The sequence below is a fragment of the Enhydra lutris genome, unplaced genomic scaffold, assembly GCF_002288905.1.
Source record: "Enhydra lutris kenyoni isolate GAN:26980312 unplaced genomic scaffold, ASM228890v2 scaffoldscaffold7, whole genome shotgun sequence".
In the NCBI taxonomy this organism is placed as follows: Eukaryota; Metazoa; Chordata; class Mammalia; order Carnivora; family Mustelidae; genus Enhydra; species Enhydra lutris.
The window spans coordinates 3,102,750-3,115,801 of NW_019154091.1; the positions used below are offsets into that span (position 1 = coordinate 3,102,750).

The 13,052-nt window shown below is 42.6% G+C and overlaps 1 protein-coding gene across 1 annotated transcript in view; it reads right to left on the minus strand.

The window, feature by feature from the left end:
• Nucleotides 1–4,741, minus strand: part of LOC111142085 (choline phosphotransferase 1) — a 39,110-nt gene extending 34,369 nt beyond the window's left edge. Inside the window, exon 1 of the mRNA XM_022495036.1 lies at nucleotides 4,415–4,741. Coding sequence (XP_022350744.1) covers nucleotides 4,415–4,687 — 273 coding nt within the window. The 5' untranslated portion in view covers nucleotides 4,688–4,741. The remainder of the gene's footprint in view (nucleotides 1–4,414) is intronic.
• Between the last annotated feature and the right edge of the window lie 8,311 nt (nucleotides 4,742–13,052).

Below are 13,052 nucleotides of genomic sequence, written 5' to 3' on the forward strand. Positions count from 1 at the left end.
ATATTTTGAAGAAACCAAACCCAAGGAGAACAATCTGAGTAGGAATTTAAAGATTGTTTCCTTTTCTTATTATTCCCCAACAAATAACCCTTTACTTTATAGTGCAAAGGCAACTATAATCTGAATCATTTTGACAGGGAACGAACCATTTCTTATGGTCTTTCTGACTTCCTCAGAAAAACGTCGTTTTTGGTACAACTTTCTATCATCATTAACAAAATAAATACATTAATGCCTTCTGACCTGACCCTATACTAGGCATCTATGTGCTCTAATCAATGACACTGATGTGTCATTAGCCTGGAGCCTAAAGAATTAGATCCGAATCACTGAGTTTTCTTATATACAAATTTAGGAATTGCATTAACTAAGTTCTAAAGTCCTTCAAACTGTTTAAGTCTGTGATTCTATTTCAGGATTAGGCAGCAAGGAATGGAGGGGCGGGGGGAGCAGTCAAGGACTCCATACAGAGTAGCATTCAGATAGAACTGCTTCATCCAGGTGAGAAGTGGGACAATTCAGTTCCACTTTTCTCTAGTAGCCCTAACTCTTGCTTACTCTCGTTAAAATCCCCAGGCCCAACAACTGATACTTATTTAATCCAAGACCAGCTTAAACTGATGAGGGTGGAAAAACATCATCTTCCAAGATGCCATTTCATTCACGCAGACAATAATCTAGTGAAAATTTACTAAGCCTCTGTGTTATGCAAAGTGCTGTGCAGTACAGATTGTACAAATCGGCAATCTTTCTCTGAACTTAAAAGTTGGTAGACTGTCCTGCTCAGTAAGGACACACGTAACCAAAATAAAATGGAGAAGTTCCCCAGGAGACCTACAAAGCCCCAGGGCTGAAGCATAGCGTTCTGGCTTGGAATCCTGGTCTCCAGTTAAAGCTACCTACCCTGAAGAGGTTAATTTCTCTTCAGTTTCCTAATCTATAAAATGGGGATAATAATACTACCACTTCTTAAAGTTGTTTAGAGGATTAAATGAGACAACAGGCTAAAGCACCTTCAAATAATGCCTTATACACAGTTAATACCCAGTAAATGTTCATTGATACTGTTATTTTTACTGGAGTTTTAGAGGACAGACTCTCGAGAATGAAGAAAAATTTTACAAGGAAGTCGTTAGAACTGGGCATTGAGAGATGGAAGCAGGACAGGAGGAAGGAAGGAGAAGGAGAAAAGAGAGGGACAAAAAGAAATCCTTGCTATATAGCAAGCAGTTCAGTTTGGCTGGAGTGAAAAGTTCCTTAACAAAAACGGCAGCATGACATGCAGTTCAGAACACCATTGTAGGGGCACCTGGGTGGCTCAGTGGGTTGAGCCTCTGCCTTCAGCTCAGGTCATGATCCCGGGGTCCTGGGATCGAGCCCCACATCGGGATCTCTGCTCGGCGGGGAGCCTGCTTTCCCCTCTTCTCTCTGCCTGCCTCTCTGCCTACTTGTGATCTCTCTCTCTTTCAAATAAATAAATAAAATCTTTAAAAACAAAACAACAAAAAAAAACACCATTGTAGAAAAAAAGAAGAAGAAAAAGGAACACCCACTGTAGAACTTAATATAAATCATTTAATTTTTTTCTATTAGGTTCCCTTCATCCCCATTTATGTCCTAGAAGTTAAAACAGTAGTTTAAAAAAATAGATCAAGTGTTATTATTAATATAGATATATAGTCAGCATTGCATACATGTCATCCTATATGGGTACAGAAGCCTAAACATCTAAATCCAAAAACCTTACGCATTTTTCCTCTTTCTGGAAGCAATCTGTCAAGTTTGAAAAGCACTAAGAGTTCTTAAGTCTAAGAATCAGAAAACACTTTATAATCCAGGTTAAAAATCACTTAACCCTCCAGACCTCAATTTCCTCTTAATAAAAACATATATACTACTATTACTTCAGGATGGATGGATAGAAGAAATACTAAAATGGTAGAAAGGCCATTCTAGGAAGGGAAAAAACTTGCCAGCCTCCTTGGGTAGATATAAAACACAAAGGCAACAATGGATGTGAAAGCACTTTATGTACCTGATTAAATCTTATATAACATACAAGGAATTTTTCCTGCATACAACATAGACAAAGGCAGAAACTCTGGACCAGAAGGTGGTGATGCGTTGAAAATATATACATGGGCTTTGGGGTCAGATGGACTTAGATCTGAATCCTGTCATCAGGTCCCGTCATTTACTAGCTCTGTGACCTGAAAGCAAAGTATCTTGAACTATCATTACTTCTTTCCTGCGATTACTGGGATTTTATCAAACCTGCAATATGAATCCTGTAATGAATGGCTTGTCCCCTCACAGCTACAGCCACTTAGAAGCAAGTGCAGGAGGATCTACTATCATACATTTCAGAAACTCTTCTCAGTTTCATCTTATTATTTTAACTCTTTGGGGGCCACTTTGATTTTTTCCACTTTTTTTTGTGTCTGAGATTCCCAACTCCCCCAACCTTTTTTTTTTTTTTAAATGAGGCTGAGCCTAAAAATTAATCATAACTTTACCTCTTCCATCAGGCCCCACTTAATACTCCTACACAGCATCTCTTGGACTTGTTCGTATGCCCTCGTTTTTCTAAGTGCTCAACAAATGGTTCTGAGGGGTGCCTGGGTGGCTCAGTGGGTTAAGCCTCTGCCTGCGGCTCAGGTCATGATCTCAGGGTCCTGGGATCGAGCCCCGCATCGGGCTCTCTGCTCAGCAAGGAGCCTGCTTCCTCCTCTCTCTCTCTGCCTGCCTGCTTGTGATCTCTCTCTGTCAAATAAATAAATAAAAATCTTAAAAAAAAAACAAAAACAAATGGTTCAAAATAATATCGACACAGTCACATGGCAAGTATCAGAAGCGCCCATATGCTGTTAGCCAAATTCAGGCCCAATAAAAACTAAATTTTTTTATACATTGTCAGGACATTTTTATTAAAAGTGATATTTTTAATGTGTTGAGTAATATTTTAAATTTGTTGGGCAAATTGCCACTTTCTACATTTATCTTCAGGTAATATGGTATTTGATCCTCGCTGCATTCTTGTGAAATTGGTTCTGCAGGCATGATTTTCTATTTCACACATGGGAAAACTGACCAGCAGGTCTTTCCATGGTGTGATGCAGCCCCATGGGAACCCAAGCCTTCCACTTCTAAACCCAGAGCTCCTCCATTCTAGCACAACCACCTCTAGGCCTTGAGGAAATTCTGCAAACGGGCTGCAAAAAAACAAAAACAAAAGATACTTACTTTTTGCAAACAAGATGAAAATGAATAACAGTGCAAAATCTGCCAAGAACTCATATGTAATAAACATAAGCATCGACTGGCAAGATAGATTTTAAAACGTAGGCTCCATTAAATATTTTTTTAAATGGACGCCTAGCATGGAAGGCCTAAAATATTTCCATTGTATTCCTGCTATCCAACCTTAATTTGAATTAGTTCCCCACAGAACCTATACTCAAATATGATTATAAAAGGGATTTCACTATTTGGAGAGCAAAGAAAGCAGTGTCACAGAATGTGCAATGAGTTATTTATCCCATGTACTCCACATTAAAGCTAAAAATGCGAGTGAACCTCCTCTGCCTCCTATCCTGTCCACACTGAGCCCATGGGGTGCGGAGCTTCTGAGTAACAGTTGTCCGAAGCTGACGTTATTTACTCTCATTTCCGACACAGGTCAAATACGCACAGCTAAAATGCGTCGGTATTCGGGATCCCTGGGTCGCGATAGTAAGGATTATCTCCTTGCTAATACTTTAGTTTGTTTTGCATGTCAATGAAGCAAAGAGGAAGTTATCTCTTGGAAGTAACTTATCTTTGATCAGTGCTACCAGTAATTTCAGATCACTAGCACAACCTTGAGAAACGATTATAAAAGTGTCCGAAGGGTAACTCGGGCTTGGCCAACCCGACCGCAGGCCGCGGTGCCCGGCGGGCCGGAGATAGGGGCGTTCAGTTCCCCCCAGTGTGCAAAGTAACCGACGGCTTATCCATCCCACAGCTCCGCGCCAGACTTGGCTGGAGGCCGGGCAGACAGGCCCCCGGCTCTCAGTGGCCGGGGGAGGCTGGAGTGGACCTGGGCTGAGGCAGTGACCTTGACAACCCCTCTGCCGCCCGGGGAGGCTCGGGGTAGACGCAGACCTGAGGTAGCGGCGCGACAGCCTCCAGGCGGCCCAGGGGAGTCTCGGGACGGACGCGGCGCGGGGCAGTGGTTGTGTCTGACCCCCACCCCGCCCCGGGAGAGTCATCCGCGCGGGGTCTCCCCGCTCCCCGGGCGCCTCCAGCGGCCGAACAGCTGTGCACTGGGGCGGGGCTGGGATTGGGAACGCGGGGTTCCCGGGACAGCAGTTGGGGGTCCCTCCTCCGCGGCCGAGGCTCCCGGCGCGGGCCGCGAGCGGAAGGCGGGCCCTACCTCCTCGGTGGCCGTGGGGCAGTAGGAGATGAGCAGGAGGGTGGTTAGCAGGTTGATGGCCAGGCCCAGGAGGGTGATGGAGTTGGGGGCCATCCACAGCGGGATCCACTGGAGCAGCCAGGTCCAGTAGATCTGCAGCGGCGGCTCCAGCAGCGAGACGCCCGCCGCGCTGTAGCGGTGCTCCTCCAGCCGCCGCAGCTGCGCCGCGCTCAGCGGCTCGGCCAGCGCCTTCAGCCAGCGCGGCGCCGGCCTGCCCCCGGCGCCCGCCGCCATGGCCGCCTGCGGGCCCCGCCGCTGCGAGGGAGCGCGGCCCGTGCCGGGCGCCAGGGCGGGGGAAAGGTGGAGGGAGGGGCCCGTGGGCCCCGGCCTGCGCTGACCGGGTGGAACTAGACGTCGGGCCGCCTCGGTCGAGGTCAGGCCGGGCTGCCCCAGGTCCCGGGGCCCCTGCCCCCAGAGCGGCCCGGCCGCGGGTGCGACCGCCGGGGGTGGGCGGGGCCTCCGTGGAGGGGAACTTAGGGGAGGGGTTGCGGAGAGTATGGCGAGGTGTCTGGGAGGTTTGGGCCGGTACTCTCAAGCCACCAGGTTACCACTAGGGTCCTGCAGACAGTAACTTTCTGGGGGACGTGTCAGGGACCTGACTTCCCCAAGGGGCTGGCTGATGCACCTGCCTCCAAAGGTTCCATTCTTCTCCAGGGACTTCTGGCCGCGCTCCCGTGATTAAAGGATCCTCCCAGGCTGGGCAGTTAGAGGCTGCTTCTTCCAACGTGTGGTCTTGTGCACAGCTCTGTTCTCCTAGTGTGGGTATCTCTGGCCTTTGGCTAACCACTGCAGGATGACGCTGCCTGTGGAGTCTGGGAGGAGGGGGAGGGGGTTTTGTGAGAACATGATTTTTGCACGTCTTGGGTCACTGGCCTAATGACCCCATCTGTCTGCCCCAAAAGAGGTCCTGCTTGATAAACACACAACAAAAACAATTCTCCTTCCTACCCTGAGGACAGGGTCCCTGCCATTAATTAGCTTTACAGAACACTCCCTGGGGGTTTCAAGGTTCGGGTTCAAAGACCAAGGTGGTGAAAAGAAAAACCAAGACTTTGAAACATTTGCTGAAAAGGGGACTGAATGGCTGAAACCCAAATGCCCCCCCCCCCCCCCCCCCTCCCCAGAGCATCCAATACCAGTAACTGGATATTTTTACACGCAGCTTTCTCTGGGAATAGAGGACATGGATCCAGGCAATGTGCTCCCACTGCAGAGGACTAAGCACACTTGCCACACAATGGTAGTTCAGCAGCCCCTTACCTCACAATGCACCCATTTAGGCAGGGGACATCTTGTCATAAACATATTTCACAGCCTAAGACTGCCACTTGCCTTTTTTTCACTTCCTGGTCCTGATCTTTATACAGCTTTCTAAGGCATAGAACAAGCTCAGAAACTGCTTTGGAGATAGTGTGTTAGGCAACGTCTCTCAGCAGATGCAGTTTGTCCCACAGGATTCATTACAACACTCTGAGAGGAGTCAGCAAACTACTGCCCAGCCCACCGCCTGTTTTAGTATAGCCTATGAGCTAAGTGGCTGAAAAATGGCTGAAAAAAATCAAAAGAATTTTTTTTTAAAGATTTTATTTATTTATTTGACAGACAGAGATCACAAGTAGGCAGAGAGGCAGGCAGAGAGAGAGAGGAAGGGAAGCAGGCTCCCTGCTGAGCAGAGAGCCCGATGCGGGAGTCGATCCCAGGACCCTGAGACCACGACCTGAGCCGAAGGCAGCGGCTTAACCCACTGAGCCACCCAGGCGCCCAAAAGAATTTTTTTTTGATGTGAAATTATATGAAATTCAAACTTCGGTGCCATGGATAAAGCCATGCTTATGCCTCACATATTGTTTACACTACTTTATCACTCCAAAAGCAGAGTTCAGTGGTTGTGACAGACATTGGCTTGCAAACCCTGGAATATGTACAGTCTGGGCCGTCACAGGAAAGAGTTTGGCAATCCCTTCCTTATAGCAATATGAAGGTTCCTACAGACCTAAACATCCATTGAATATACATCTCCTAATCTTTAACGTGGAAAAAAAAAGTGCTGAAAAATGCAGGAAAGGAATCAGAATGACAGATCCACTTTCAACTATGCTGGTTTTATGTACAGTAAACTTGGGGACATCGGTTTTTTAAATTTATCAATGCCATGAATAATCCAAGGAGAAATCCTTTTCCACAATAAATTTAACTACATTACAATTAATTTTTAGTGTACATCAAAACATCAAAGGAGAATGAAAAGACAAGCCACAAGCCAGGAAAAGGCATTTCCCTCAAATAAAATCCACATTGACTAGTACCCAGATTATATAAAGAATTCCTAAAAATCAGTGAGAAACAAAAACACTCAACTGGGCTTACATTCAGATACCTGTAACAAAAATCCCCCAAATCTGGTGACTTAAACAGAATAAATGTTTATTTTTTTTCTTGCATAAGTCTAGAATTATGGTGGCTTCATGATCACCAGGAACTCAGGCTCTTTTGTCTTCAGCTCCAATATCCTGTCTCTGACTTACACCTATAAAGTAGGTCATCTCTTGGTTCTGAATGGCTGCTGGAGCTCCAGCCATCCTATTTGCACTCCAAGTAGCAGCAAAGAGGAAGAGGGTGAAAAAAAAAGTTGGATACCACTCAGCTGAGCCCCAAAGTAAGGTGCTTTTCTAGAATTCCCAAATGACACTTCTACATACATCCCACTGGCCAGAACTTAATCATGTGGCCTACCTGAGTGCAAGTGTTAGCAAGGAGGAATAGATGAGACAACCATTTTGAAAAACAATCTGGCATTATCTGGTAAAGTTGAAGATGCACATACTCTAACACCACAATTCTGATCCAGGAGTATATCCTAGAGAAATTGTTGCACATGTGTCCTAGGAGACAGGTGTAAGAATATTCACAGCATCTTTGTACAATAATCAACAACTATAAATATCCTAAATGTCCAATAATGCTGAATGGATACCCTGAGGTATTTTCATATAATTTAATATTACACAGAAAGTTTAATATAGCAGTAGAAAATTGATAAACCATAGCTACACTTATTACACGGATGGATTGCATAAGTATAATGTTGACAGAGGGAAAAAAGGTTATAGAAAAAATGCACACAGTATGATTTCACTCATACGAAGCTTGAAAACATGCATGACTTTGCATTTAGGAGTATGTACATATGTGACCATGTGTGACAAAGCTATGAAGAAAAGGAAATAAATGGCACATACAATTCCAGAAATGGGATTGTAGAAGTGCACAAAGATTGCTTCCAAAGTATTGATAATTATATTAGGATACAAAACCACACGACCTAAATATGATGTAAGTGTATTTTTCTCTCACCTAGTGTCAGGCAATTCTGGGCTGCCACGGCAATGCCAAAATGCCAGGGACACAGATTTCTTCCATTTTATTAGTCTGCCATCATTACGATGTTGCCCCTTGCCCTTGCGGTCAAAAATGGTTAACCACAAGTTCTAATCAGTTGGAATGGGAAAAAAGAGATGGCAATGCTGCATTCATTTCCTTACTGGGGCGAGGTCTAAAGTGTACACCTTCTGCTCTCATCCTATTGGCCAGAACCTGGTCACATGACTGTGCATAGCGGCAAAAAAGGCTGGAAATGTAGTTTTTAGCTGGGCAACCATTTGCCCCGCTAAATGATTTCTATTACTACTGTAAAGTGGGAAAATGGATATTGGAGGGTCCTCTTGCTATCTCCGCCACAATATTTAAACTAGGTAGTAAGAATATGGTTTTCATTTTATTATTTATGCTATATATGTATAACCATTTTCTTTTGCAAATATGGAATATTTTATTATTTATTTTAAAGATTTTATTTATTTATTTATTTATTTATTAGAGAGAGAGCGCGCACACAAACTGGGGCAGCGGCAATGGGAGAGGGAGAAGCAGGCCCTCTGCAGAGCAGGGAGCCTGTTGGGGGGGCTCTATCTCAGGACTCTGGGATCATGAACTGAGCTGAAGGTAGATACTTAACTGACTGAGCCACCCACGCACCCCTGGAATATTTTATAATTAAAAAGTAAAAGTAATAAAAAAAATTTAAAAATTAAAAGCATATTTTTTAAATAATTTTTTTAATAAACATATAATGTATTATTAGCCTCAGGGGTACAGGTCTGTGAATCACCAGGTTTACATACTTCACAGCACTCACGATAGCACATACCCTCCCCAATGTCCATAACCCACCACCCTCTCCCTACCCGCCCCTCACCCTCAGTTTGTTTTGTGACATTAAGAGTCTCTTATGGTTTGTCTCCCTCCCAAGCCCATCTTGTTTCATTTATTCTTTTCCTACCCCCAAGCCCCCCCACGTTGCAGCTCCACTTCCTCATATCAGGGAGATCATATGATCGTTGTCTTTCTCCAATTGACTTATTTCGCTAAGCATAATACCCTCTAGTTCCATCCACGTTGTCTAAAAGCACATTTTTAAAACTCATGCTCCTAAGCTGATTTCCCCGTTTTTTCTGTTTTTTGTTTTTTTGTTTTGTTTTGTTTTTTAACAGATTTTTGGAAATTTCAAATGAATTCAAGACATATCAAGGCCAACCTATCTAGTGTCAAAGAAAAGTAGATTAGCGATTTCCTATTATTTTATCTCTTGCATCATGGCTCCCTTTGATTATCATGGTTTATTACATAGTGATTGACGTACACAAATTTTCCTTTTCTTGAACTAACATGGTAGCTTACATTGATGAGCTCCAATGAGGCACTATTCTAAGAATGAAGAGTAATTTCATGTAATATTCACAAAAATCCTGTGAGGTAGATATAATTATTTCCTCATTTTGCAGATTTTTTCACTGGAGCCCAGTGAGGTTCAATAACTTGCTAGGACTGCACAACTAGAAAAGTGATGAAGTTGGGACTCAAGACCACATAGCTGATTCCAGACCCTATACTCTTAACCATTGCTAAATGCCACCTAATAAATTATGTATATTAAATATTGGACTTACTGTCAGAGAAAGACAAGTACCATATGATTTCACATATATGTGGAATCTAAGAAACAAAACAGATGAATGAACAAAAAGAGAGAGGGAAGGGAAAACAAAAAAAAAGAGAGGGAAGCAAACTGTAAGAGACCATTAACTATAGAGAACAAACTGAGGGTTACTGGAGGGGAAGTGGGTGGGGGATGGGCTAAATGGGTGATGGACATTAAGAAAGGCCCTTGTGTTGAGCCCTGGGTGTTGTTTGGAAGGGATAAATCACTAAATTCTACTCTTGAAACCAATAAATAAGTAAACGTATACAAAAAATAAAAAAACAAATAAATATTGGATTTAGATAGGAATTTTTGTCAATATCGAACAGTCCAGTTTCTGTAGATTTTGCACCATTCTAAATATTATGTAAAAAATTGTTTTACCTAAATACTAAAGCTGATGATGAATTCCCCTGTTCAGATGCCTTTGGTAAAATCCAACCTCCCTTGCTTGGTATTTGAAGGCTGAATCTATTTTTCCAGTTTTACCTCCCAAATGTCTCTTCTTCCCTCAATCCCCTCTCTGCATCCCATGCTCCAGCTCCCATTAGCTGTTCCCAAACACACCCAGTGCTTTCTCATGCCCTGATTTGCTCCCTGGGCTAGGGAAGTAGCCTCCATCTCTCATTACTTCTAAAGCATTGCTCATTTGTCTAGGCTCGGCTTAAATTCCACCCTCTCTGAGATGACCTTTCACATTCTTCCAGTTTGACCTCTCCTGCTTCCACATAACCAGAGACTTTGTACCTGTATTCCAATCTGTCTTTGGTCACTCACTTATGTACCAATCTGCCTCTCACCCAGCTTATAGAGTACCAAGACCACAGCCCTGCACTAAGTGCGTTCCTCAGTGCTTGGCACTCAGTAGACATCCATCCATACTTCTAAAAAATTTTAATTTTGAAATAACTATAGAGTCAGAAAGTTGCAAAAATAATACAGAGAGATCTCTTGTACTCTTCACCCAACCTCCCCCAATGGTAACATCTTAATATATTCATAGTACAATAGGCCCATAAATTTTCTATTATTATTCTTATTTAAAATTTTATTTATTTATTTGACAGAGAGAGAGGGAGACCATAAGTAGGCCGAGAGGCAGGCAGAGAGAGGAGGGGGAAGCAGGCCCCCTGCCGAGCAGAGGGCCTGATGCAGGGCTTGATCCCAGGACCCTGAGATCATGACCTGGGCCGAAGGCAGAGGCCCAACCCACTGAGCAACCCAGGTGCCCCAAGGCCCATAAATTTTTATTTGCTTTTTTAGCTGAATTGAATTTCTTTCCCCAAAGAGAAAGGATACCTTGGTTTTACCACTGGTTCTCTTTGGGTATGTCACTTTCACTCACATTGCAAAACTCCTTCTTCAGCATCCTCAACATCTCAGCTGACTTTCCATGAAATATAACACTGTAGCCTCACAGATTAGGTGCATCTGTTGTGATATAACTGCTTCAAAAAGCCACTGACTTTTATTGGTTTGGAAAAAGGCATGGGTTGAAATCAAGGAATCCACTCACTAGATTTTTGGTGTAGCAGAATGTTATCATTTAAGGAGTCAAGCTCTCTCTGTGTTTAGAGGTTTAGACTCATAGGCTGGAGTATTTCTAAAGATTAGAATGATTTTACAGTATGAAGACTCGTCTTTTTTCATTTACTTCCTTTGATCTAATTTATGTTTTTATAGTTTTGTACTTTGAGACTATAAAGTCTACAAATTTATAGAACTATGATACCTTACAAAATGCATGAGTAGACATGCAGTGTTTACTAATAGATTGCCAAAAACATTTGCTCTCCTCTTTTACAAATGCTTGATTTCCTGGACGAGATCAGAAATAAAATTTCACAATACGGTCTCTGAGAAGTTGTAATTGTGCTTTTTATCTGAAATTGCGAAAGCAATTTAGGATTAAGGAAATTGATTTCCCTCAGAGACAGTTCTTAGCACTCTTTTTTGTATCCTTTAACCTTTTTAATTTATTATCCTTTTCTGAGTTCACATCCTTCTGCTTTAAAATTTTTTGCACAGTATGATTTGAGGAGCATGAGAGGGAATGCCCTTCCTCAAAAATTCCTTCTTTAGCAGTGTAGGGGGCCTGAAATCCCAAGAGTTATTCCTTTGTTCAGGTTAGGGCTTTTAGGAGTAACAGGTTAGGTCACATTTCATTTTTTTTTTTTTGTAAAGCAGTCAGATTTTATTTATATGTAATTGTATTTATGATTTAATTTTCTTATAAACAATACCTTCCTCATAATATTATGTGAGGATTAAATGACATAATGCTTAGAAAGCAATTAGCACAGTACTCAGTATGGTAGGCACTCAATAAATGTTAACAATTGTTATTATTTAACTTCCATAACATTTTCCCATTTTTAAAATTTTAATTCAATTAATTAACATATAATGTGTTACTGGTTTCAGAGATAGAGGTCAGTGATTCATCAGGTTTTGGTTTTTTTTTCAAAGATTTAATTTATTTATTTGAGAGAAAGAGAGAGGGCATGCACTCTAAGGCGGGGAGGGAGAAACAGGCCCTCCACCAGGTAAGGAGCCCAATGTGGGACTTGATCTAAGGACCCTGGGATCATGACCCGAGCCAAAGGCAGATGGTTAACAGACTGAGCCACCCAGGCATCCCAGTGACTCATCGGTCTTATATGATACCCAGTGCTCATTACACCACGTGCCCTCCTTAATATTTATCACCCAGTTACCTCATCCCTACACTCCCCTCCCCTCCAGCAACCCTCAGTTTGTTTCCTATGATTAAGAGTCTCTTATTGGTTTGTCTCTCTCTCTGATTTTGTCTTGTTTTATTTTTTTCCTCTCTTCCCTTATGATCCTCTGTTTTGTTTCTTAAATTCCACATATTAATGAGGTCATATGATAATTGTCTTTCTCTGATTGACTTATTTCACTTGGCATAATGCCCTCTGATTTCATCCATGTCATTGCAAATGGCAAGATTTCATTTTTTGATGGCTGCATAGTATTCCATTGTGTATTACACCACATCTTCCTTATCCATTCATCTGTCCATGGACAACAGGGCTCTTTCCATAGTTTGGCTGTTGTGGACATTGCTGCTATAAACAGATCACTACATTTGTATCTTTGGGGTATATGCCCAGTAATGCAATTGCTGGGTCATACGTTAGCTCTATTTTCAACTTTTTGAGGAACTTCCATACTGTTTTCCAGAGTGGCTGTACCAGCTTGCATTTCCACCAACAATGTAGGAGGGTTCCCCTTTCTCTGCATCCTTGCCAACATCTGTTGTTTCCTGGCTTGTTAGTTTTAGCCATATTGATTGGTGTGAGGTGGTATCTCATTGTTCTTTTGATTTGTATTTCCCTGATGCCAAGTGATGTGGAGCATCATGTGTCTGTTGACCATTCATATGTCTTCCTTGGAGAAATGTCTGTTCATGTCTTCTGTCCATTTCTTAATTGGATTATTTGTTCTTCAGGTATTAAGTCTGATAAGTTCTTTCTAGATTTTGAATACTAGCCCTTTATCTGATATGTCATTTGCAAATATCTTCTCCCATTCTGTCGG